At 43.6% G+C, this 26,067-nt stretch overlaps 1 protein-coding gene across 1 annotated transcript; it reads right to left on the minus strand.

Moving 5' to 3' along the window:
* Positions 1 to 2,084: 2,084 nt before the first annotated feature.
* LOC146174225 (uncharacterized) lies at positions 2,085 to 16,135 on the minus strand. Its single transcript, XM_084584677.1, has 3 exons — positions 15,877 to 16,135; positions 11,670 to 11,767; positions 2,085 to 2,587 (listed from the first exon to the last, which is right to left on the minus strand). The coding sequence occupies exons 2-3, from the start codon at positions 11,757 to 11,759 to the stop codon at positions 2,348 to 2,350; spliced, it is 330 nt and encodes a 109-aa protein (XP_084440803.1). The 5' UTR covers positions 11,760 to 11,767; positions 15,877 to 16,135; the 3' UTR covers positions 2,085 to 2,347.
* Between the last annotated feature and the right edge of the window lie 9,932 nt (positions 16,136 to 26,067).

Consider the following 26,067-nt stretch of genomic DNA (forward strand, 5'->3'; position numbering starts at 1 on the left):
TTCAGCAGTGAGTTTGTCTCGGCGGCTGCTTCTGATGAGCCATCGCGGAATGAAAACCCAGTGCAAGATGTAACATTACATGGACGTTGTTTGTTTGAGCTGTTACGCATGTTTTTGAAACTAAGAGGCTGAGTGTTTCGGTATAAATATCTGTGGTGTTTTTCCCGTTTCTAGAAATGGCTTTGCAGTGACTCGTTAAACGTACTCCGACTGCACTGTGGGATTCAGGTACCCATCGTGCACTAAATGGTAGAGTAGGATTTGCCGAGATAGTTTTGACAGCTGGCATAGAAGGCAAGAAATAAGCGGGTTCCTCCCGTAATGTGTACTAGGAGGCTGAGTTTCCTACTTCACAAAAGGTGAAGATGAACTCATAGAAAACAGGCTCATTGGTGGATGTACAGAGCTTTGTGTTCCAGAAGGCATTCCTGAAATTCTTCGAGTGTATCCTCTTTAATGCATAAGACCCCTTAAAAAATCTTCAAAATTGACGCGGCTCAGCTGTATTAAGTCTGGATATGTGTAGAGAAAGCTACTGAGTGAATTGGCCACACTGTAAAACATTACTGCTCTCTTCGCCGATGCACTGGCAGCAAATTGTATGCTGTCCCTACTGAAAATATTGTGCGAGGCTCTGCGTGATTATCTGTGCGTGGTTATCGACCCGCACAGCGCGAGTTTGTGCGTGCGAGGATGTGCGATTCGAGAATGTGCGATTCGAGGATGTGCGAGCGAGAATGTGCGAGCGAGAATGTGCGAGCGAGAATGTGCGAGCGAGAATGTGCGAGCGAGAATGTGCGAGTGAGAATGTGCGAGCGAGGATGTGCGATGTGTGCACGGTGGGAGAACGTGCAACGTGTTCACGGCGCGAAGGCGTGCACACTGTGAAGATTTTTGTACCCGTGTGTGTGTGGCAAAATTTGTGCAGAGCTATCAACATTCAGAGTGCATGGATGTGGGCACTCACTTAAGGCCCCAATATAGTCCGACGTAACGCGCGCGCGCACGTCGCCCTCCGCGACGTTACGTCGGCGAAAAACCGAGGTCTATAGTCCAACGTCACGGCGTGATGGACGTAGCGAGCGCGAGCCGACGCGGCCCAACGTCGCTGACGCGCAAACAGAATCTCGCCTATTTCTCGCCGACCGCCTCAGCCGCGTCGGCCATCCATCCCAGCATTCCTCACGCGCAGTGAAGATGGCGGCTTGCATGTAGACAGAGACTGCGCTATAACCACGCGCGCATTTCAGACACTGTTGCGGAAAAGCTGCTAGAAGGAATTCGAGGGCAGCCCTGCGTTAATGATACCAAGCGGATTGACTATACACAGACGTTCAAAGGAAAGAAAAATGCCTGGGATGCAAACTGTCAGTAGTGCGGCTGGGCACAGCTGTGAGTTCTTCGCTGCGGTGTGTGTACCATGCTCGTTTTAATGCATTGCTGTAGAAGGTGTAACGATGGTGTTGTTTCACTTATCTGCAGTACATTCATTGGAAGAATACCAAAAACTGCGGAAGCGGCTTCGCATAGAGTTGTGACCGGTACACGCCGGAATCGAAGGCCGTACTCGATTTGGCCTCACGGAACGTCAGCGGCTCAACAACCAGGGAATTCGCGAAATTTATGGAATTCTACAGGAGCTGCAGCCAGCCGAGAATGTGATCCTCATTACTGTGTAATCTCTAACTCCTCTGTAATTGTACATACACTTAAATTTTGATTAGTTTTCAGTAAAACACGCACGTACACAATCATCGTTCCGTCTGTAGCCGTCGTCGACGCGGGCTCAGGCCGTTGCTGGGCTGGACGTCTCCACGGCTGCCTGTAAATGCTTTGTGCCATTTGAACATTCGCAGTAAACACATCGCGTCATTGCCTTCATCACAATAGTAATTAGTGCCTTGATAGGCTGCAGCCAGGTCCCTGTAGGTGCCCTATCGTCTGCTCGAAAATGCACCCCAAAAATGTACCAGCCCTCGAGGGCGTCTTGTGCGCATGCGCGCCGCGGCATCGGGCACGCCAGCCGCGCCATCCTGTAGAAGCGGCAGTTTTTTGATGCGCCCGTCATGGCCGACGTGCCGTGGCTGACGTCGCAGACTTAGCCAGTTGCGTCGAAAACGTCGGACTATATTAGGGCCTTTAGTGCAAGGAATGAGTGCACTCTGAAGGTGCAAGACATTAGTCTGATCTCAAACGATGAGACATTCGGCATGGAAATGCTACCATGCTATGGTGATACTCTGCATGGTTGCAAGGCTCCTACATCACACCTCATGTTTGTGTTGTGCATAATACTAATATGCCAGCTTTAGGCCTTGTGCAAGGCCTCAATCAGTTTCTGCTACAGTTATGACACAAAATGTTTTGCAGAAATGATGCTCTCCATGAGATGAGTCTCAAGTGCAAAGAATGCAAGCTTCCAAAAGATACATGTGGTCACCTGGATTGGCTTTATTGGCTGATACAGTGTGGTCACAAAACATCTGCTTTCGGTCCACCAGGTTCGAGCTTGGATGCAGGTTTCCTTCTTCAGCTGCTCTTGGCCTGTTGGATTCGAGCTTGGATACAGGTTTTCGCTGTGCGACATCTGCAAAATGTAAAAAAAAAGCAGGACTATATTCCAAAATCCGAAAATTCAGCTGTCTTTACAAAACATTCTGAGAAAGGGGTAATTAGGTGCTCTATTTTTAATTGATAACAATTCAAAAAGTTTCGATTCTGAACTACAGAAATATGACGAACTGACACAAGAATACAGGCATTCAGCATCAGTCCATCACAAAATCTAATACCTTAGTCGAACAGATATTTCAAGGGTCTTTGAACCATATCCTATCAATCAAAGACATCTGAGCACTGCTTCATGGAAAGCTACAATAACTAGAGTGAACAGAGCAGTCCAGAACTGGAGACTGGACTTTGAGAAATAGAAGTGTGCATTCTAGATATGGCTTAGCACACAGAGCTAGGAATAAAACCAAACCTGAAATGAAAGATTATGCAATTCTACATATATGGTCATAGAAGAAAAACAAAATTGCACACAGAACAGTACGGAAAGTATATCATCATTGCAACTTGTACAAAAACAGTTGATAACACATCTTCAAAAGTGCACGAGTATTACTTGAGCCCAGCAGCGAATTATCAATGGCAATAGCGGGGTACAAGAGCTTAGTGAGATGATGGAATCTTTCAATGGTGATCGAGAATGCCATGTAGAAGTGGCACAACTCTCCTCAAGTTTACTAAAAGCTTGGTTAGGATTCATGACGGCCCCTCAGCCTTCCTTCCAATAAGGTCGAGAAATACCCTAACCACCCGAGGCAGTGGAAACAGTGCATAGGGATCAGGTTAACTGATATTCACAAACATGCCTTGACTAAAACCTTTACTCCAAGCGGTCCTCGAGGCCCTTTTTTTTTTGAAATGAAGCTCCACTTGAATTGCTCCTCGAGTGCATGAGAAAACAGAGCATCTATAAGTGGCAATGACACTACTATGGGGACACCTAGACTTCCACTTGCAAACATGGGGCATCGCAGCTTTCACACACTGTGCAGACTTCGTTCTACTGCATACCAAGCCTTTCATGAAAGTGGATACAATAAGGATTCACAGACCCACTCTCTGAAGCATTGGCTCCGAGAACCTCAATCTGACGCGAAAATACTGAAACATCGTTTCAAGTACGACCAAGAAAAGCCTCCTAAGTTTCTGCGGCTGACGTTGAGCATGGATAACTATCGTCAGTTGCAGATTTAAATGCTGTAGTTGATCATCCCATTATGCTACTGTGGTGTAAACACATTTCAAGTCATCACCAGATACCTTAGCAACATTTCAGAGCACGCCGAGTGCCAAGTTGCAGAAAGCATTTGATGGCTAACAGCAAATGAAACATGTGCAGTGGTTTCTGTGAACCACTGTGGACAGTGGTGCAATCGTGGGGAATGTCATATTGTAAATAGGAAGACAGCGAGGTACCGGAGGTGCAGTTGTGCCATGGAACACCTGTGCTGCACACATCAATGGCTTTCTGATTGCCTCAAATATACTTGTATGTCTAGATGCAGTGCTGAAGGGGGGGGGGGTCAATTCTGTCTTTTTAGCTGTGGAGAGATATTTGCAGTTGGTGGAAGGCATGGCTTTTCAAGTGCGCTTAAAATTAAAGCTCCTAGCTTGCTTGGAAACAGAAGCGGCATTTGCTTCTGGAAAGACAAATTTGTTGGCTTGGGTGCATGCGCTATAACATGCTTCTTTGAACCTCACATGTGCTCAACGCTCGCCGCTGAGCACTCAGAGGGCAAATATGCAACTAGGTCACTAGAGTTCACAGCAGTTCGAGCAGTTCTCAATGCCTAAATCCTGTTCTACATCAGCCATATGTCACTGGCAGTGAATGTTGATAGATGTGAATTGTTTTCAGCCATTTTTCACAGCTGACTTGTTCATGCAGTCTGCAAAACATATTTTACTAGGCTGTGACTTTTTTTTTAACGTCCAAAAGCGACTCAGGCTATGAGAAATGCTGTAGTGGAGGACTGCAGAAATTTCAACCACCTGGAGTTCTTTAACGTGCACTGATGTCGCACCGCACATGGGCGCCTTGCTTTTAGTCTCCATCGAAAAGCGGCCGCCACAGCCTACTAGCCTGTGACTCTTGAGGCAGCTTGTCGATGCTGTTCACAAGGACTTGGCATTAGAAAATGAGCATGTTACACGTAGTGGCATGCACTTTCCGGGCCAAATTTTGGCCTTATGGCCCATTCGGTTGGGGGGACGAGAGCAGAGGTGCCGAGCAGTACAGAGAAGTACAGGAGCACGCCAAGCGAGGGTGTAATTTTCCTCCCACGGGAACGCTCTCTGCGTGTCGAGAGCAGTACGCCACGACCATTGTGACCGCACTTCCCTCCCCAGCATTCTCCGCCTACCCGCAGTAGCAGCAGTTGCAACCCGAGAAGCAAACACTCCATGTAGAACTGCTTTGCATGCCTTTGTTCTCACAGCGCGGCGATCTGCCTCCTTTGGCCCTTTCGATGCCAGCAGTGACTCTCAAACCTGAGCAATGCTTTGCAGCCACCATTTAGAGCGTCACCGACTTGAGAAAAGAAAAAAGATGGTGCGGATACACCGCTTTATGTCATGTGACTTCCTCTACACTCGCTTTAGATGAGGGAGCAGCCGGGAGTGCATTCAGGTGCTCTCAGCAAAGGAAAAGACCTCCTCCTCTACCATTGGAAGCCAGTGATTCTACTCCTGCTCTACCACTGGAGGGCACCCACTTGTCTGAGAGCACTTTCGAAGTGCTCTCGAGGGCGCCTGCTCTCCCGCTCGAATTCGCCATTAGTCTTGCCCCGTATGCCACTTGTGCTGTCTGGAGTGGAGAAATATTTCTGAAGGGTAAGTCGGAAGAAATGCTGAAAAGCATTCAAGAATTTGAACTGAACCTTAAGTAGAGAAAAGGCTGTTTTCTGCACTTTATGAAGCTGAGGTAGCGTCGAGTGGAGACATGTTTTTGAATTTGGCCACAAGGGTAAAATTTGAATTAACTATTCCACACGCAAAACACTCATGTCCTAATGTCAAGTCCTCTGAACATTCAGAAGCAAACTCGATATTCACAGGCTGCATGAAAAGGCAGCTGTGAAAAACAGCTGAAAACGCTTAATGTTAGGCAAAATGTCGCTGCTGCTGTGATATTGTTCATGTAGAGCATGACATATGCATTGAGAAATGCTGTGAAATTTAGTGACCAAATTTGTTTATTATGATTTGATTTGAAGTTGCTGCTACACTTGATCTTTAAGCTTGCAGGGCTCAGGGGAGAGGGAAGAAAATATGCGTGCTTCTTCGCTACATATACACCCAAACCAACAAATTCAACTCGCTGATTTCAGTTTCCAAACAAAGCTTGGAGCCACAATGGTCACTGCACTTGAAAAGCCATGCCTTCTGCCTACCGTGAATATGTCTCCACAGAACAAGTGAACCAACCGCTTTGACAGCACCGTGTGTTCATAGAGTACATAGTACCCTGATGTGACAAGCAAGCAATTGATGCCTGTAGCACAGATGTTGACATTGTTCACAAGGCTCAATCGCGCTACTAGTGGCCCCAGCTTCCTTTACACGTACTTCTTCATCATCATCATCAGCCTGATTATATCCACTGCAGGGCGAAGGCCTCTCCCATATTTCTCCACTTAACCCGGTTCTGTGCTAGCTGCGTCCACTTGACCCCTGCGAACTTCTTAATCTCATCCGCCCACCTAACTTTCTGCTGCCCCCTGCTACGCTTTCCTTCCCTTGGAATCCAGTTTGTTACCCTCAGCGACCATCAGTTATCCTCTCTTCGCACTACATGTCCTGCCCATGTCCATTTCTTCTTCTTAATTTCTACTAGAATGTCGGTAACTTGAGTTATTTCTCTGACCCACTCTGCACGCTTTCTATCTCTTAATGTTACCCCTACCATTTTTCGTTCCATAGCCCTCTGGGTTGTCCTCAACTTAAGTAGAACTCTCTTGGTTAGCCTCCACATTTCAGCCCCATAGGTGAGTACAGGCAAGATGCAACTGTTGTATACTTTCCTCTTGAGCGATACCGGTAAGCTGTTAGTCATAATCTGAGAGTGCTTGTCAAATGCGCTCCATCCCAATCTTATTCTTCTTATTATTTCCTTTTCGTGGTCCGGATCTGCGGTTACTACCTGTCCTAAGTAGACATATTCGCCTACAACTTCCAGTATTTCGCTACCTAATGTAAACTGCTGTTCCTTCCCGAGGCTGTTGAACATTACCTTAGTCTTCTGCATACTGATTTTCAACACGTACTTGCTAAGACCAAAAATGGGAAGACTGCAAAAATGGGGGGGGGGGAGGAGGCAGCATTTGTGTACAAAAGGGGGAGGCGGCTGCTACTTTCAGGCAGTGTCTGATGCGTCCTAATCTAAACATCCTAAGCATAAAAACATGCAGCAGCAAGCATGCAATGCATGTCTAAAGGTGTGCGTCCGTCGAGATATCTGCAGGCCGCCACCAAATGTTCTCGCTACGTCTCTATAGCCAGCGCAAAACTGATCTGCATGCCCACCACCAGTTTTCTCTCAGTACCATCGGAGCGCTGTTTAAATTTTTTAATGCAAAACCATAACTAGCCCATTTACACGTAATTTCATCCGTGACCGTCGTTGGCTGCGTTGGTTCCGAAAAAAAAAAGAGCAATCACGCCATTGCTGAGCATAGAGCAGCTTAGTAACATAAGGCATGCGGCTGAGCTCAATAAGAAGGATCAGATAACATGACATTTGGGCAAAGCCTTTAACCTCAAGTACACTGAGTGGCTGCCCTTAGCTGAGATCGAAAGCAAAGCCAGCACAGCATCTATATCTACTGTGGCTGCATTAGCTGTGCATCACTGCCTACAAGAAGTGCAGTACACCAACTGTTTTCGCAGCCAGCGACACCTACTCTTGCTCGGCTAAAGTCTGTTTTGATTGATTTCCTGCTTAGCCAATGATGCCGATGGTGCTAGTGTGGCCTCTGATGGAGATGCTTGAAATTATAATGCGGCTGCTGATTCCTCGGTGCTGGTTCCGCAAAAGCCATTCTTTGCAGGCAGAAGCCCCTTATCGGAAGATTTAGGGCAGTGATCGTGCAATCAGAAAGTTTGGTCAAACATCTGAAGTCTTCTAAAAAGTCGGAAGGGTTGGCTGCAGGTATGTATGCAACATGCCTTCCCCACAAGTGTGTCCTTGTCTGTGGAAGCCACCAAGCAGAGCAAACTTACTATTAGTCCTCAAATTTGTACCGTAGCTCTGCACTAAGTAGGTTCTGAAACACTGCTCATATACAGCGACAACTTAAAATGTGCAGCACCACAGAAGTATGTGATGATCAACTACAGCACTGGAGTTAGTGATAGACCATGATTATGCCTACTTGGTGTCAGAAGCTGGGATGTCAGGAGGAATACCAAAGCCATACCCAGAAAAAATAATGTGCTAGAAGTTCTAAGTTAACCAGGTTTGACTTGGGCTGTCACTCAGCCAATGCTTCAGAGAACAGATCTGTGCATACTCACTGTATCCACTTTAGTAAAAAGCTTGTAAACCCGCAGAACAAAGCCCACAGAGAGAACAAATGATAAGATGTCAAGTGTTTACAAGTTGAGTGCCAGTCTATGAGCCCTCAAGGTCACATAACTGCCAATAAATGAAAAGCAGGCATTCAGGGCTACGTGGAGTTGAAGTCAATGTATTCTTATGAAGTCAAGATTTCCTGTCACTATACTCAATCTCACAAGCTGTCTGCTGCACCTGGCCCATTCGAGATCATATAGATTATAGTAGGTAATTGTGCTCTTAGGTGTCTCTCACCCCTTGAATTGGCCAGGGAGAAAGTAGGAGCACAATGACCTACTTGGACCCTTTGCAAAACTCAATGCGTCACCTATATTATATAGCAAAATCTTTGTGGGAGAATATTTTTGCACATCTTGGGTGCACAGTCACGTGATACATGGGTGATGTAGCCTATACCACATACACATATCTCCTAGATTTTTTTTTTTTACAGAGGCATGCTGCTTAGTCAAAAGACAAGATGCGCGGGAGTGTAGTGCACACCGATTCTGTGCGTTTGCAATTTTTTGCTTTCGTTCTGTTTCTTCCGATAGTTTGGTGGAACGGCTGGTATGCAATGCGATGCGGGATTCTGGAGTCGTGAGTCTGTTTTTTCACAGCATGTCACCGGGATGGTGCGTTTGCTTTCTGCAGTCTAAAAAAAATGTGCAAGAGTACTTGCCGTGTGCGGGGCTGCATATATATTGAGTACCAGAGTGAGAGTTATTTGCACACACGCATGCCCATACGTCCCCATACACATGCAGTTTTGTAGTGGCGCAAAAAAAAAGTAATTCTGTCAAGACAGAGCATCTTCTAAAGGGCACGTAAACTTTGACGTTTGGATTAAGCAATGGAATTATACAAGATGTTTCACATAAGGTTTGCTTTATGGGGTTTAACGCCCCAAAGCGACTCAGGCTTGTATCACATGGGGGCTTAACTCAAGGTACAAAACCAGCCCATGTGCGGACACAGAAGCAATCAAACCTTCGGTGCTACAAAAAAAAAAAAGAAAGCATGCACACTGCTCTGTGCTTTGCCGAGGCAGGTCCAAGCCATCACTCACTTGAAACCGTGCTGCCTGCGTTGGCCAGCCTGCCCCCCCCCCCCCTCGATTCATTCATTTTTTCCGCACTGCTAAATAAAAAAAAAAGAAAGCATGCATACCGCTGTGCGTTTAGCTCGCAGGACAGCTAGACTCCCCTCCCATTACCTCCACTCCCCCTTCCCACCCGCCACTCATTTTAAAGGACCAACATCCCAGCACCCTTGCGTCCTTCCCGCACAGACCAGGCAACCCTTTTCTCACTCTCTCCCAGTAGAATGAAAAAAAAAGCCCATGCAGGACATGCAGGAGTGACATAGCCACGTCACTTTTGTTTCAATGAGGTTTGGGTTGCTTTAACCTGAGCAGCAGTATAGGGAGCGCTCAAGATTTGATTGCTTCTGTGCGCAGCACGTTAGAGCACAGGGCTCGATCGGCCACCCTTGTACCTTAAGTTAAACCCGTTGTGTGAAACGATAGTGCCGGAAAATTGTTGGTTCATAAGCTAAGCCACATCTTTTATGAATTTACAACTTAACTTCAAACACCAACGTTTATGTGCCCTTAGAAGATGCTCTCAGTCTTGACAGTTATTTCTTTTCTGCCACTGCAAAACAGCATGTGTGTGGCGTGCGTGTGTGCAAGTAACTCATGCACTAGCCTTGCATGTTTTCATTACAATGAGGAAAACAAATGCACAGTCCCTGCAGCGCACTGTGAAGAAGAACACTCTTGACTCCGTGTCCTTGCATTGCTCGAATACCACCAACGCCACTAAACCACCGGAAGAAAAAGAATGAAAGCTAAGCAAAAGATAGCAAATGCACAGAATCGGCGCTCACTCGAAATTCCCTTGCATCATGCTTTTTGACTGAGCAGCGCTTCTCTCTCAAGGAAAAAAAGAATACAAACTCCACAAGATATGTGTACGTAACACATAGGCTATGTCACTGATGTATCACATGATTGTGCACTGAAGACATGCAAAAATATCCTCCCAATTCCCTTTGGGGCAGAGGGCGCAATGCTGAATATTTCTGTATCAAACCTCATGTTATGCACGAATCTGACGAGAAGCATGCCTTCACTATTGAAAACCAGAAGGGCGAAAGAGGGAAGGGGGGGGTTATGAATTTTGTTACTGAGTGGAGCAGGTAATGGATGTGGTCATTGTCACAAGAAATGTCTCCTGGCAGCCACCTATTTCTGCCCCCAAAACAGGTTTGGCCGCCACAGTGAAGGGGTTTGCGCTGAGCAGAGAAGCATTGCAGAAATATTCTGCCAGAAAAACCCCATACTTCATTCATGGTCTATGATTACATATGGCATAGTATTATCAATAACACTCCCCTGTTTTCTCTTTTCACTTTACATACAAATTATATTCGCACTCAGTTTAGCTACCAAAAAAGTGCAGGGGGGCCTTTTGGAGAGGAAATTTGTCAGAGCTGATTTATAAGAAAGCAGCCATCAACGGGTCTAGTTGAAGACAGGAAGACCAGAAAAATAACCCTCCAGAAAGGTCTTCAATGAGTTCCAATTTGAGAAAAATTTATTCACAGTAGTTTTGCATAAATGTGTGAAATTTAGGAAAACAAAGACAAACATGCTGAAAAAAAGAAAAATTAAATAGGGACAAGAGAGGTGGCAACTGCGAAAAAGAGAGCCACCTGTAACCGTGGTCTAGACGCATGCCAGGCTGTCACTTTGGGTTTATATTATATAGGCTCATGCTCTCTTCGATTGTTCCCTCTGAAGTGCACTTTTAGTTTTCATGTAGGCTTGCTTTTAGAGAAAAACCATGCAATTTTTTTGAGAATTTTAAGCAGCAAATAATTTCAGGAGTTCCAAAGCTCCTTGAAATAGTTCCTGAAAACCAAGCGTACTCAATGATATCAAAGACCTGTGTAAACCACACTCCATGATCATCATATTGAAGGGAATGGCTTACCAGCCCAGCCTCTGGGGCCTGTGCCCAATAAAGTATGGATGCATCATGTAGAACTTATGAAATCAGCTGGTAATGACATCTGTTTCAAAACTTCTGGCTTTTCCTATCTTAAAGTAAGCTCGCATTTTCAGTAAGTAGCACTTTAGTGGATAGAATGCAGTAATTTATAATAAAAGACAGCTTCAGCTTGTCCTCAATGTCCTTTTATTACTCTAAAGCTGAACATGAGCTATGAGAGACATCAAGAAGGAGGGCTCTGGGTTAATTTCCAGAGCCCTCTTCCACAAAAGTTCTTCAAGCTATGCAGTGGCACCAAATGTGGGCAGGCAAATTTGCATTTTGCCTATATCAACAGGCCACAGGCACCATTCCACTCCGCATTCTCAAACTCAACAGCCAAATGTCATAGCCAATAAGCAACGGCAGCAAGCAAAGAAAACACTGAAGAAACCTAAATGTCAAAATAAACATGAGGGGTCACAAATGCAGTAGTGGGTTAGGCAAATAAAAAACTACACATACTGAAAGATGTCTTCAGTACTTACATCAATGTCCTGCTTCTTGCCCACCACAGCACAGCACAATTCCGGCAAAGGGTATAGAGCTTGAAGGAGCCATTGCTTACGAAGCCACATGGAACTTGCTGCAAGGTAAAAAGTACCATGACCCAAGAAATTAGTGAAAACGTAATATGGTGCAACACGTACATGCAGAGGCTTTGTGAGCAAGAAATAAAGGCACAGAGTAGGAACACCACAATACTGTTTTTTTTTTCTTGAAATGATGCACGACATGCTGGTGCAGGTCACTGCATGAAATTTGCCTCTGCCTGCTAAATAATCTTAAATTATTATTTTTTTAATTCAAAATTTCACTTTGGGATTCAATTAGTTGAAGGGGCGATTGCCTACAATGCCAGAGAAGAAACAATGTTGACATCACCCGAGACATACCAACAGTGAAATAAAATAACTCCTTTCACTCCATCTCGTCGCCAGCCTGGCAAAAGAGCAAGTCAGGCATCACAGTGCCCCTAGTTACAAATAAAAAAGCATTTACTTGACCTTAACTGCAAGTGCATTTTAACAGCCTATCCATAATCCACCAGTTCCCACTAGGTTCGAGATCAGACAAGCCCTCCCTTTCTTTATGCTTTACATCGAGCGAGCACCTTAATTGGTACTGCAGGGCCTAATACATGCCTGCAACTACAATACTACTTTTCTAAGAGATGTGGAACTTCATTAAAATTCATTTTATGGCCGAAGTAGCAAAGATTGTATTTTATCTTGAAAGAAGCAGCAAGAAAAAACAAGGGTATGAAAGGAGACAATACGGGCACTAGCTTACAACTAATGTTTATTGAAGCACACATGAAATATATAGAGAAGACGAGCAACAACGCAAACCACTCAATCACTGATAAGCAAAAAGCAAGACATGAATCACTAAAATTTAAGAACAGTTCCCTATCTAGATAACCCAATGCACTGCATGGTAACATGATGGATGGCTCACTAACACATTCATTACCTAGTTGTAAAATATGTCTAGCTTCAATGATTTCTCAGCTGATTTGCAATGGATGACAGCCAGAATGTGCACAGCAGAAAGAAACTGAAAGCAACCAGTGCATTCTTACAATGCACAGCCAAGTTGACCTCTACCTATATCTACTCAAATGGAACCGTTCGGAAGTTTTAGTGATTCATGTTTTGCTGTCTGCTTATTGGTGACTGAGCGGTTTGCAGTGTTGCTTGGCATTATATATTTCTTATTTGCATCAATAAACATTAGTTGCGAGTTAGCATCTGCTTGCTTCTTTTCACGTCCTTGTTTTTTCGTGCTGCTACTTTCAAGATGACACCTTACCAACTCACCCAAATTACATCCTTATGATTGTATTTTAGTCAGTGAAATTTTACTTCATGTGACACTAATCAACACACATGACCACGTTTCATGGAACTTAAAGCCAATCAATGAGAGCCTCATCATAAAGCATGAAAGTTGGCTCAGATATGCAGCTCTCCATGCCAACACAGCTTGCACAGACATGATTTTCTGTGGTAAACAAAACACTGGGCTGCTGCAAGGGCGGTACAGAGCAAGCAGAGGGTGCTCTGACACTGAGAAGAAATGTGGCATTGAATCTTGCTGTACATGGAGGCAATGTTTTGGGGCTATGCAGCCGAGTCTAGGTACGAAAGAAAAGGAGAAAAGTTTCTATCCCCTTGCCGTGAAGAGTGGTTTGCTCACTATTTGGGCTAGGAGTGTACTGGGCTGAAGTGAAGGGAGGAAGTTGGAGAGTTAATGCAAGGTCACTAGGGATGAAGTAACCCACTCTACATGGCAAGGGGAAAGAGGTATGTTGCCTCTTCCTTTCTGCCTAACTTCAGCTGCATAGCCACAGTTATCCCCGAGTATAGTGATGAGCTACCGTGATCAAGACTTGTAGAACTGAAAACTGAAAGTAACAAAGGGGTATGGCATGATTAAAATATCTATGGTGTCCAGGTGAATAGCATGCTGCACTCCAGGGTTGCTGACTGCGCATTTACTTATTTTATTTTAAAAAAAACAGTAGTTAGTGAACCATAAATATAATACTTCTGCTATTATCAAGATTCCACAGCTCTGTAAACTGCATGAAGAAAGTGAAACTCAATAGCTTGCACTGACAACTCACCAGGCACCCACTGGTGAAATAAAAGTGGAGCAAAATGTCATCTGCATTCACCACATTCATCATGAAGGTATTGCAGACACTAAGCATAGCTCACCATCATAGCACTTCTGATATCATATCCAAGCCATCTATAAAGCTACCTAGCTTGTTACATGAACATATCAACAAATGACTTTTCAATGGTCATATGACTGACCAAATTCTCATGAAAAAAAAAAGGTTTATGACTAAATCAGCACTTTTCTCAGAGTTCACTGCATGGGAGTGAGTTCGTCAACTGCTAGTGTTTCAGAAAAAGGGGTCATCAAACTGTAAGTAACCTGAGTTGAGTTGCAAACAACAAAATTTCGGAGAGTGGTGAGGAGCAGACTTTGTGGCATTACGAAGGTCATCTACTAACGCTAACAGTAGGCAACCTTGATTTGATGACAGGGTTCAACATGCCAAAGAAACTTAGACAATGAGGGTCAGCAATAGTAGGTAGCTCTGGATAATTTTGACTATCTGCACTTCTTCAATGTGCACTGGCACTGTACAGCACATGGGGACTTAGCGTTTTGCTGCCACCGAAATGTAACCACCCCGGCTCAGACCGAGCCCGCGTCACCCAGCTCACTAGTCAAATGCCCTAAACACTGAAACCACCACAGTGGGGTGCAGGCAGCCTTGAAGAGGGTTACATTTGCAGGCATGTTTTGTACAAGCCAAGCTTATATAGCTGGGTATGGCCAAGCTGCGGCTAATGAGTAGCATGAGGCTCCTTGCAAAGTGCAGATACCGACAGCTTGGCACCTGTCCACCACCCACCATTTGCAGTATTTCTGCCTCTACAGCCAGCTTCTCTGTTCTTTCTCCTTTAAGTTCCAAACCACCTATTGTTTAGAATTCGTTTGAACAATGAAACAATATGCCACCCTTATGGACATACATCTAACAGAGCTGCTCACGACTGTAACCATGCTCATTCGAGAATTTCAATATGCTTGCTTTACAAATGGGGCAGTAGAGGCATATTAACAATCGTGGCATGAGTTCTTCACTGTGACCACCAGCTTTGTTAAATGAAAAAAAAAATCATTATCATTTACTTTGCTCTTTGTAAAATGTTGCCTTTTTAGTCAAGAGTTCTCATTAAAGGTATGGCAGCAGTTGCGTAGGCCCATAGCTAAAGAGCTCTCTGACATATGCCCGCATTGTATTAGCTTGCTCGTATATTGAACTGAGCCTTAGCAAGCTTCGCGGTGATGAAAAGAGATGTTTGCCCATGCTAACATCTTGGCATTTCCATAATGGCGCAGATCAGTGTCTTCACTCTACTTGTGCTATGAGCATTCCTGTCATTAGCACATATTGAAAGTAAAAAGGATGACAGCAGGCAATGCGACATATGCCAGCAGAGACACGTTCACCTGCTTTTCCTCTGCACATACAGTGAATTACAATCCCAGAAGTGAAGTGGTCTGCCTGCTCCGCAAAAGAGCACCTGCATCCAGTACATATTGTGTCCCCATTGCGTTTGGAACTCATGCCAGCGCAAGTAGGTGGTGCCCATGAACTGACAGAAGAATTGCCTGTTATTCTGTGTGCTAGCCCGTGCTTCGTCTACACGTGCCAGCTGTTTTTAAACCTGTAATAGGTCTGCATTTCTCCCGCTGCTTCTTGGGATGGCATTGACATCAACAGTTTATGCCATTCTTTCGTATAGCCGAGTGCGGGCAAGCAGGGTAAATTTTCTTTGGCACTATTCTCAAATAAAAGGAAGTCGCAGTTCACCATTTTCACTGTTTCAGGGTTCAGGAATGGCTTTAAGATCATGAATAGCACATAAAGATGATTTCCGCACAAAATCTTCTAGTCACACTCCGAGCTGAGGTCTTTAAAAAAGATTATTGCATAATACTGCTACTCTTAGACTTGCTGTCCTCAAGAGTAAGCACTAGTTCATGACAGCAATTTGCATTCATAGCAGTGGCAAGTAATAATCATCTATTATGGAGCACAGAGGGCACAGTCAGCACAGCAGAGCATGCTACTGGAAATAGAAGGTGCAGCTGAACAAATACTCAAGCAAACTTCTAGCCGGTTCTGTTGATTTCGGAAGAGCAATCCACTGCTCCAGGGACCGATCTTGGCTCAGCAATCGCTCCCCATCTGCATTGGGAAGATGGGACCTGTGTTCCGGATCTGCATTTGGAATACAGTTACTCCAAAAAGAGCAGAAAATAATGTTCTGTAAGTCACTAAACCCTGTGATTGGAATTGACTATTAGTAAAGTCTTGTCATCTATCACCTCGATCTGCTCATAATTTAAGTAGCATTATAAAAGTCTGCGATTCTGCAAGAACCTCTGATCTCACACCAAGAATTCAGTGCCCATAGCAGGCACAACGCGCATCTAGAGATGCCAGGTAATGTAACTCGAAAGAAATGTTATGCTAACTCTTCTTTACCTACTAAGAGAGCAAACAGTATTTCTGTCATCGAACCTTCTTTTAAACACTATTTCATGGCAATGGCAAAAGGCATTTCGAGTCAACTGGAGGTCTAACCTAGTACAGTGGCGATGAACGAGCCCCTGAGCCTGCCATGTGCCAAGGCGTAAATGCACTTCACTGCAATGTACGAGTAAACAAGTGGAAGGCTGGAAGCTTGAACAATCTGTTTCCAGTAAACAGTGACATTTGGGTGGTTAGGTTGGACTACCAAGCAAGCACTCTGCCCATAGCTTTATCTACTAGATTTCCTCTCAAAGGTATAACCAGCAAACAATGTCTGCAACTCAAGCCAGGAGTACAATCCCAGCATGTTCTGAATGTTCTGAAGACTTCGATCATCACATTTACTTTTTAATCATGCCAGTCACCTCAACATCAAATCAAAGCAATATATGTGGCAGCTTATGGAACCCTCGCACATACAAAACACACCGAGAAATGCAAGCCAGTCAGTCTAAAGGCAGCCTATCATCAGCATATTGTTCATGGCCTTCACAGGGCCACCAAGTTTGCTCCCTGACCACCCTATGAACATGCAGTGTTTGCACCCCAAATCGGGTTACAGAAAATGTGGCGGCTCTTTAAATGAAATAGGAGCAGTGCACCAAGAAAGGCAAAAGTTCGTCCCTAGCTCCCATTATGTCAACTGAAGAATGTGCAGAGTCAGACAAGAAATATGGATTTCTGAAAACATGTATTCTGTATAGAAATATGAGTGATATCTAGGAATCTAGGAAGATAGTGGTACCAGTGCAGTAAGCAGTCTGCCCCTTGTGCATCATGAAGGGCCAATGCTCTCGAAATTCCAAACCTTTTATCATGCCAAAACATGCTCACCCGATCAATTATGAATTGTGAAAGGCTACACACTCTAAAGTGGAAACAGTTCCATGCAAAAAAAGTAAAAAGAAGCCAAATGCAGAATGTGATGTGACTGTTCAAACAATGTCTGGAAGTGCATGTGGCAACCAAGCAATTCATAAATGTGGTAGCCATTCATAATCTAGATCCAGACACAACACTAATTCCATATCAACATCTACCGTTGCTTCTACAAAACATGCATAAATTTAAACAAAAACACCACAACTGAATGATACTTTAAGCAAAGGCTTGCTTTGCTTGGAATTCTGCATGCGCTCTTCATTTTGAAACTTGCATGAATTTCATATTCTCACATCTGTGATGAATCAGTGGTATACTGAGTACAGAAAAACTGCACATTTTGATTCACATTTCATATTAGAGAAGATGAAAATGGGGCATCTCAGCACTAACATTTTTTTTCGCTTCATTTGTAAATAATTAAACAAGAAAATCAATACTATTGGTACTGTTGAATGCATAATTACCTTTACACCTTACTGACATTTCTGGACTGAAGGTCTGAGTTTGGTGTCTGTCATTTATATGCGCTTAGTAGTTTTTGGGGATTACTTCAGTCACGACCAAAGTATGAAAAAGAAAATATCAAGCCCAATACAGGCGAAAAAATTCAAAATAGCTCAAAACTTTTTTTTTTCCCCTTCTGCTACCCAAGGCTCGACAATGGAGTTTAAGTACGGTTGCTGCTGAATCATACTGCCGTCGCATGTTCGCCGGCTCCATATCTCGTCATCCGCAATATTTATGGAACATAAGAATAATGATCTAGCCCTGTTGTAACGCAGGTAGGTTTTACCACTTATTCAATCCGTGTAGTTGCAACTGCACAAGCGCCGGATCTTCAACTGCAGCGCAACATAAGGCCCGGGTCGAGGCACTTGGAACTGGCCCATTCTAAATTCTTGCCGAAGGCTGAATTGCAGTAGGCGCCAGCATCGTGCACCCCGCAATGGTCTTACAAGTGATGATTTGTACGGCATATTCTACTCTGAGCGTGCAGCCCCTGGCACTAACTGTCTCTTTTCCTGGACACAGCAAACGCATTCACCCTTCCCTCGTCAAAAGCAAACTACCGTATGTTATAATGACATGCGCGTCTTGATGTTTACGAACTAGCGCTGTGTTCGCATGCATCATCAGTTCTGCGCAAAGTTTTTAGGAGAATGTACAGGGAAGATGGAAATTAACTTACCTCCGAGATGTCAAATGTAAGCCGAGTGGTGGCCGCCCTCCAATAGTCCCGTCGTCAGCGTAGTGTTTGCAGTGAGAGCGCACAAAGGAAACGCACTACCTGTCGGGCACGCGAGCACACTTTTTGCACAGGTATGCACACAACCTTACCACGCTTCTGCACATCGCACGAGCTATTTTGTTGCGCTCTGTGCCTCGTATATCTCGAAATAAAGAGCCGCCAGCAGCAAGGCCCCCAACAACACACAAGAGAAAAAGGCGCGACGCCACCAACTCATAATGGCTACGGCTAGCACTTCGATCCGCTTCGGCTGCCTCGTCTGGTTTCGACTTGTTTCGGTTTCGGAAGTCGCTGACCTAACGACTTTGCTGCTCGCCGAACAGTGGCAAGCACGATGTCGGGCGTCTACGCGCTAACGCTGCATGTTTATCGTGTATACGCGCCTGTAGTTTGTACATTCAAAAATTAGCAGTGCTAGCGAAAGACCACCGTGAGTTTCGCTTCTTTTCTCGCGATGCTGGACAAACTGCGTGCTTTGCTTGTCATGGACGTTAGGTTGACCGCGGTCTGTGGTTCGGCGAATCGGAGCTTTGGCCCAAATTCATTGCCAAGTTCCTTGCGAAAAATCCTGTTCATAAACAGTTACAGTGGCAATTGTTTGTTTGTTAATATTGAAAGACTATACGGCGTTTTACAGATCAAGTGATTTGTTTGGAAACAGAAGATGCTGAATTAATTGTGCTCGCTCATAAAAAACAGTGGGCGAGCCCAATTCGGCTCGCCCGCTGTTCCTTTATGGGCGCCACATCTATGGCTGTCAGCTCGAACTGGTCACCTGAGAGCGATAATTTCTTGTGTGATATGTGCCTCACTACTTCAGTGTTTAACTCTTAAATGGTGACGAAATTTTTGAATGCCTGTAGCTTATAGCAAAAGCAAGGACAGTGGGGTGAAAGCCTGAACTCTCAATCAGGAAAGATATGCGATATGCAAAAATAGCTTACCGGTCAAGCTTCAAGTGAAGGCAGTGTGGGGTGTTTGCACGCTCTTTACTTCAATTAAGAAACTGACCATACAAATATTTCAACTTATCTCTGTGGCCTACAGCATACAGTAAAGAAGCTAAAGCAATCAAGCTGCTCTTTCCATGCAGCATAATGATTATGCACTGCTGGTGGAAACTGCACAACATATATTCGTGGAGTTGCACATGCAGCTTTCCTCAATGCCTCTCGCGTGACGCAGCCTACAGTTACACTGAAAAATATGCCAAATAAAATACATTTCCTTGCAATATGATGATTCAGCATATATGTGTATAGTGTGCATAGCTTCAAGAGGCAACACATACTGTTGGTATCGCCTCTCATAAAGTACTAGGATTTGTGTATCTCTTCATTAGTCTAAGATCACCGATTCAATCCTTTCTTTTTTTTCTCTTTATTTGACATTGAGACGGACAACATTTGCAAGTGTCATTACGCAGCAGAAAGCTTCAATTCAGAGTAGTGCAGTTCAGCAAATTTTTGCTATAGTCTCAGGAAACTTAAAAATGGTGTATATAGGTGTAGATGTGCAAGTCAAAACTCAAAAGGCTGTAGGAGTTGTTTTGCTCAGCCTATCCTTGTGCTGAAAAAGAGAGTCAGGCTGGTTTGTTATAATGAGTCGATTAAGTGAACAGTGCTCTAAGATAGTAAGGGAGATAAAGAAGCAGAATTGTTGTCATCTTCTCTCCCATCCCATCTGTTAGTGCTGTTCAGTCGTTTGAGAATTGTCTTTCTGTGGTCTTTACAAGGGAATATGAGCTCGTGAAGTTTAGTACTGGAGTTGGCTTTCACATTTCTGCTATCACATTTACTTTTACTTCTACAGATTAAACTACAAGCCAGTTCTTCATACAAACTTGTGATGCCTAATGGTGGTAATAGTGTGCAGTTATAGTGAGTTGTCTCCATTCATATGCAAAACACAATGTAAGGGAGATTTTGATCGCCAGTTTGACCGTCATCTGCTTGGCAGACAACACATCAATGTTGTGCACACAGCCTTTGTCGTGCATCTATGGCTGCGTCCAACTTTCAGAAACGAACGGTTGAAAGAGAAGCAAATGATGCTATTAGATCTAGTTGAAGTATCTCGCTTTTGACATTGCTTTACAGTAAGCTTGATATGTCGAGTAGTTGTTGCTCAGCGTGCATGTTGTCATATAAAGATTTCTTCATAATGAATGGAAGCAAGCACTTTTCTACTAATGTTGAAAATGTGCTGCAAGCCAAGACCAAAATTGTGAAATATGAAAAAGTGTACCTGTCGCAAATAATCATGAAGTAATCATTATATGAAAGCTCTAACTTTGACCTCTTTCATATTGGAAGGACCTACACAGTCTCAACGACTAATTTTTTAGCATGCAAGCATGTACATGGCCACGTAGTTTGCATGCTCTCTTAGAGCATCTGTTCACGCACTGGCTCCATGTGCTTCTACAAGCTCGCACAAATACGTGACCAGCTCATTCTCATTCAATCTTGCACAGTGGCTGTGCGTGCTTCTGTGAGCTCGCTCATGGGCTCATTCAAACTCACAAGAACTTGTACAATCTCATGCGTTCCTGCACAGTGGCTCTACGTGCTCTCATAAATCCACGTTTAATCTACCAAGAACTCACATATTCTTATACATTCTCATTCGCTCTCACACTTTCTTGTACAGCTCACATACAATTTTTTCAGTAGGGGTGATCTGCAATTCGTAGTGTCTTGTCATATTCCAAATCCTCTTGCTACATTTGACCGGCTTATTCTTATCCTGCCTCTTTTCTTTCGTTTATCTCCTCCTTTTCATCTTTTGGGCGTCTTCCGATCGTCTATGCACCATTTATTTGCGGCTTTTTGTGATGTTTATAGCCAATGGGGATAAAAGGAATGAAATCAAGGACAAATGGTATAATCAAATAAATGAAAAAAGGTTGGCTGAAGTAATCTTCTTCTTCTCCTTCTTCTTTCTTCTCTTCTACTTCTTTTTCTTCTTCTCCTTTTTTGAGCCTCGGAGCACCTACTTGCCATGGTTGCGGAGAATACACAGTGTTGACTAGTGAGGATTTCCCGAATGTGGTCGTTTATAGACTAGTGTACCTTGCGCTATAACAGTTTGTCCAAAGAAAGTTTGCGAATTCCATCACGACTTCCCAAACGTGAAATATAGCCACTCTATCGTGGAGACCTAGAGTTTGTTCCACATGCTCACACAGTGTTCCTAGGAAAATGCCTAAGTGCTAAATGAGCGCCTTTCGAATCTTCTCAATCTGACCGCGCATAAAATAGACGAGACATGCAGCTTCAACGGATGACACGTGGCGATAAGGATATCCTTTACAACGAGGAAGGGGTCTGGTTGGACCCAAAATTCTCGTGTAGCAGATGAGTGCCCACAGATTATTGATAAGTGACGAAGCTCAATAGCTGCAGGTGTGATGGTGATGTCCAAATTGTCGAGCGCCTGGCACTCTCGCAAGGTGAGCTGAAAGTTGACTCTCAACTTTAGATACAGAGCGAAGGCATCATCGGCGACAGTCTCAAGCAAAGTAACAGTAACCACGTGTGGCTAACAACTTGCAAGGTAAACACAGTTATATAATTCATCGAAATGAAAGTGAAAAATGGATATAAACATTTGTGACACCTAAGCTTTGGTATAAGGGGCATACTTCAATAGCTTTCAAACGTCCAGCTTGCGGCACCTTTTAGAATCATCGGTTGCTTATGATCTCGGCTCTACGGCATGTACTCGCATGCGCATCATATCAAAGCATACCAGTAAAAGGTTTTTGTCTTTTTCAAATCACCTGCCGCTCTCCACGGGGGTGTATCATTGCAAAATGTTGTCTTAAAGGGCGTCATATGCAAACAATGTTTTTTGGTGCCAACTTTCCACAATGAGGTAAATTTCCGCACGGGTGCGTAATTTTCACACACTGCTTTTTTAGAGCCAGTATAATCTAACATAGATGCATAAGCCGGCAATCGTAAGATATATTGGGATATCATTACATTACACACGAAAACAAGCCAGCATAGACAATATATCCTACCATGCTGGTGTGGCGTATGGTTCGTAAGCCTGACTTGAGATCCGAGCGCCTCGTGATCGTCTCCCGTCCTATCCTCGTTAAATTCTCTTTCCGTACAATTCATTCAGTAATGAAATTCGGCAGACCCCGCTGATGTCACCACTTTTCGACTTAATCCTCACCAGCGCCCGCAGTCAATGTCGCTGAATTCTTTGAGCAGCGGGAGTCAACGCTTCCGCTTAGTCACTCACATCTGCCCCCTGATACTTGGCTTTTTTTCTCCACTTGATAATAATTGGCCAGCTTTCCAAGATGAAAGCCGCAAACGGCTTATCAGCATGAAAATCCTCCTCTAGGGTACTAAAATTCTGACATCAATGCAGAATCTGCAGTGTAAAAATGCGAAAGCATGAGCGTTGCTGTTCCACACTGTACATTGCGCGCTGCTTGTCGAACCCAACCAGCGTTCGTCGGACGCAATAAAGTCCACTGGCGTTCTCTAATTGGTTTACAAGAAAGGAAAGGCACAGTGTGTGTCACTCGTGAAATCTTGCTGACACATCTCGTGGACGCGAGATTTTCACCATGAGTCTAATAAAGGCTTTCGCCCTAATTAAAAGTGTTAAAAATCCTAGATTGATGCAAGACGAACTCCATACCACTGGAAACCTGACTGAACCTGATGTCGAAGCTCGAATTTCCGACCATATCGAAGGCCGAAAACCAGTCGAAGTATTCCAACTTATATCCCTCGTGATGTGAGCAAGATCTGTTTAGAAGAAGATAAATATTTCTGCTAAATATAAATTTCTTTGTCTTTTGGATAGGGTAGGGTTACTACAAGAACCTTCCAATTTTTAGAGGACATGCTCGGTTACACAGGAGCTTGGGTATTATTCGAGCCATTTGGCTGAAAGTTTCACATTTGGCCAATTTCTAGGAGCTCTTTTCAAATCTGGTAATAATTTATGTCTATCTAGTTTGGTTAAACCTTTGCAAGTCATTCATTTGACTGATAACGGAGTACGTGTGCACATCTTTGACGTCAGCATAAATATAGCAAAGCCGTGGGCAATATATTATTTCCTCCATTGCGATATACTCTACCCAAAGAGAGTATAGCGTGCAATGCATAAGGTATTTTGAAGGCAAATAATTTTTATTATTTGAGCAGTAATTTATTTGTGGCATTACGATGCTTTCGCAAATTTACAACCGAATACGAAAAATAAACTGCACTAGAAATAGCACAGCTCTATTTTGCAAATTCCATAGAACACCCATAAAAATCTCAATGATACAAATTTGACTAGTGAAATAATGTCCTCTATGAGCAATATATTTGCTTGAAAATAACCAAATAAAAGGAAATCGAGGTATAGAAGGAGAGAAAGAATGTGGATACACAGTATGAAAGACTACTACACACACAAATATAAAGAGGAGCCTCAATTCACAACCCAAACCAATATTTTAACAAGCCCGAAGAAGGCAAGTCCACTTGTCGAAACGTTGGCTCGGCTTGCGAACTGACTCTCCCCCTCATTCCTTGTTCAGTAATATCCCAAATAAAGAAAATAGGATTTTAAAATTCAAGAAACGTTTAACGAGCGAACATGACACTTTGTTTCAAGAAACTTAAAAAAATTTCAGCTTAAGGAGCTCCATACTACCACGTGTCCTTAGTATTCTACTGCAGTGTGTGGAGACCCTCGAATTATCTCCGAAATGCGTTCTCAGTGCAAGTTCTTTTCCATGTGGCAAACGATGGGACATGGCCTCAGCAGTTTATTTAGTCGACATCCTTGACAGTCGCATACTCTCACGCGCAATACTCAGTGAAATAAATTCCCGAAAAAGTACACACTTAGCTTCTCCATAACTTGCTAAAAGCTTGTATGTACATCAATTATCGGCAACGTGAAAACACATGCGGTACAGCAGTTTGAGCCACTGCGGCATAATTTTCGACAGTGGTGGTGTAGCTTTACGGGATATCAAAAATTGTTCCTAATCACTTTTTGAAAACTGCTGGATGACTCACAAACTGCAAAGAGTTCTACCTGCCCGCAACAACAAAAAAGTAACCGGCGCCATGCAAAAAATTCGAAGCAGTCATAAAAGCATGTAAGGGCTGCCCGTTCGTGCGTCACAAGGCGTGCTCACTTTGCAGGTTTTTACCACTCCCCAAATTATAGGCTGCGGGTAATGGACAATAAAGAGGAAAAGGTAAAGATAATAAAACTAGAAAAAACAAAGCTAAATTTATTTATGAAAATAACTTTTTCACGCGCGTTTGCCCCAGGCATGCTTCCTCATGTACACTATGGATTCTTTGATCCCAACTGAATAAATGTACAGTAAGCAATTTTTGAACATAGTCAGGCAGTTATAAAACATAAAGAAAAATTGACAAGCGTAAACAAGAAAAGAATAAGAATAAAATAATTACGATATGTGATTGATGTCTGCCCCGTCTATGCAAGCAGGCCTAAACGTCCCCTCTATGTTCTAAGTTCAAGCGAGCTGCATTAGCATCGGCAATTTCAAGTGCTTTTAACAGTGTTTGCTGTTTTCCCCAAACCTGAAAACTGGAAAATATTCTTATTTTATTAATTTCATTTCAATGTAGATAGGTACAATAATGCCTCGCCGTGCAGTACTTGTTCACGTGTCCAATCAAGAATGAAATGAAATACCTTATATACTGATAATATGGGAAGCACTTAGCAGAGTTGAGTTCACTGTAATCTCGTACAATATAGTACAAGCATCTGAGGAACTTTATGCGTATGTTTTGTTGCATTTCAGTTTAGTGGACCACAATAATCTTAACAAAAAAAAAGCAAAACCAACCACGATGAACAAAAAGACTAAAGAAATACAGGGACGTCGAAGACATCTTGAATTTGAATCAAGCTACATAGGGATGCACGATGTTCCTGTCTCGGCGAAAGCATTACAAGAACCTGATCTGGCGACAGGATGTCTTTTCTGCAGGCTGTGACAACCTTAATAAAACGAGCTGAAATAGACTGGACATTAAGCGACCAGCCACACATACTGAAGATTCGGGAGGTACCTCCTTTAACCTGGTACCTGCCTAAATGAGCAGTTTTGCACTGTATTCAAACAGGAATATCTTAATAATTTTCCTGAATTTCCCTATTTTAATAACTCTTCTATGAAAAGCATCATCTTGAGCCAAATGGAATAGTGTAAAATTATAAAATCATTACCCAATCCATCATCTGCAGATATTGATGGCATCTACCCGAATCTCTTGAAAAATACTAAAATTATGAGCGATGCCGTATTACGCCTCATTTTACAGCAGCCTTTTCTTCGTCATCGCTACCCCGCGACTAGCGGATCGGGAAGGTCATTGCACTCTATAAAAACAAGAACATCGATCATCACTACTTACTACAGGCCAATCTCGTTAGCAAGTGTTTGCTGTGAGGAGAAGGAACGTGCAATATATTCCAATACTGCCAAGTTTCTGACATCGCTTAACGTCTTTCATCCTAACGAACATGTATTTCGCAGGGGTCATTTTTGTGTACACAACGCGCTGTTTTCCTCATTGATATACATGCATGCCTTGATCTA

The sequence above is a fragment of the Amblyomma maculatum genome, chromosome 11 (assembly GCF_055883805.1).
Source record: "Amblyomma maculatum isolate TAMU_Amacu chromosome 11, ASM5588380v1, whole genome shotgun sequence".
Taxonomy (NCBI): domain Eukaryota; kingdom Metazoa; phylum Arthropoda; class Arachnida; order Ixodida; family Ixodidae; genus Amblyomma; species Amblyomma maculatum.

Bases quoted from the DNA above. Each gene is read 5' to 3' on its own strand.
- LOC146174225 (XM_084584677.1), bottom strand. From the start codon at position 11,759: ATGTGGCTTCGTAAGCAATGGCTCCTTCAAGCTCTATACCCTTTGCCG. The intron at 2,588-11,669 runs GTAAGTACTGAA...TACATTTTGCAG, and splicing joins GCAAGAAGCAGGACATTGAT to ATGTCGCACAGCGAAAACCT.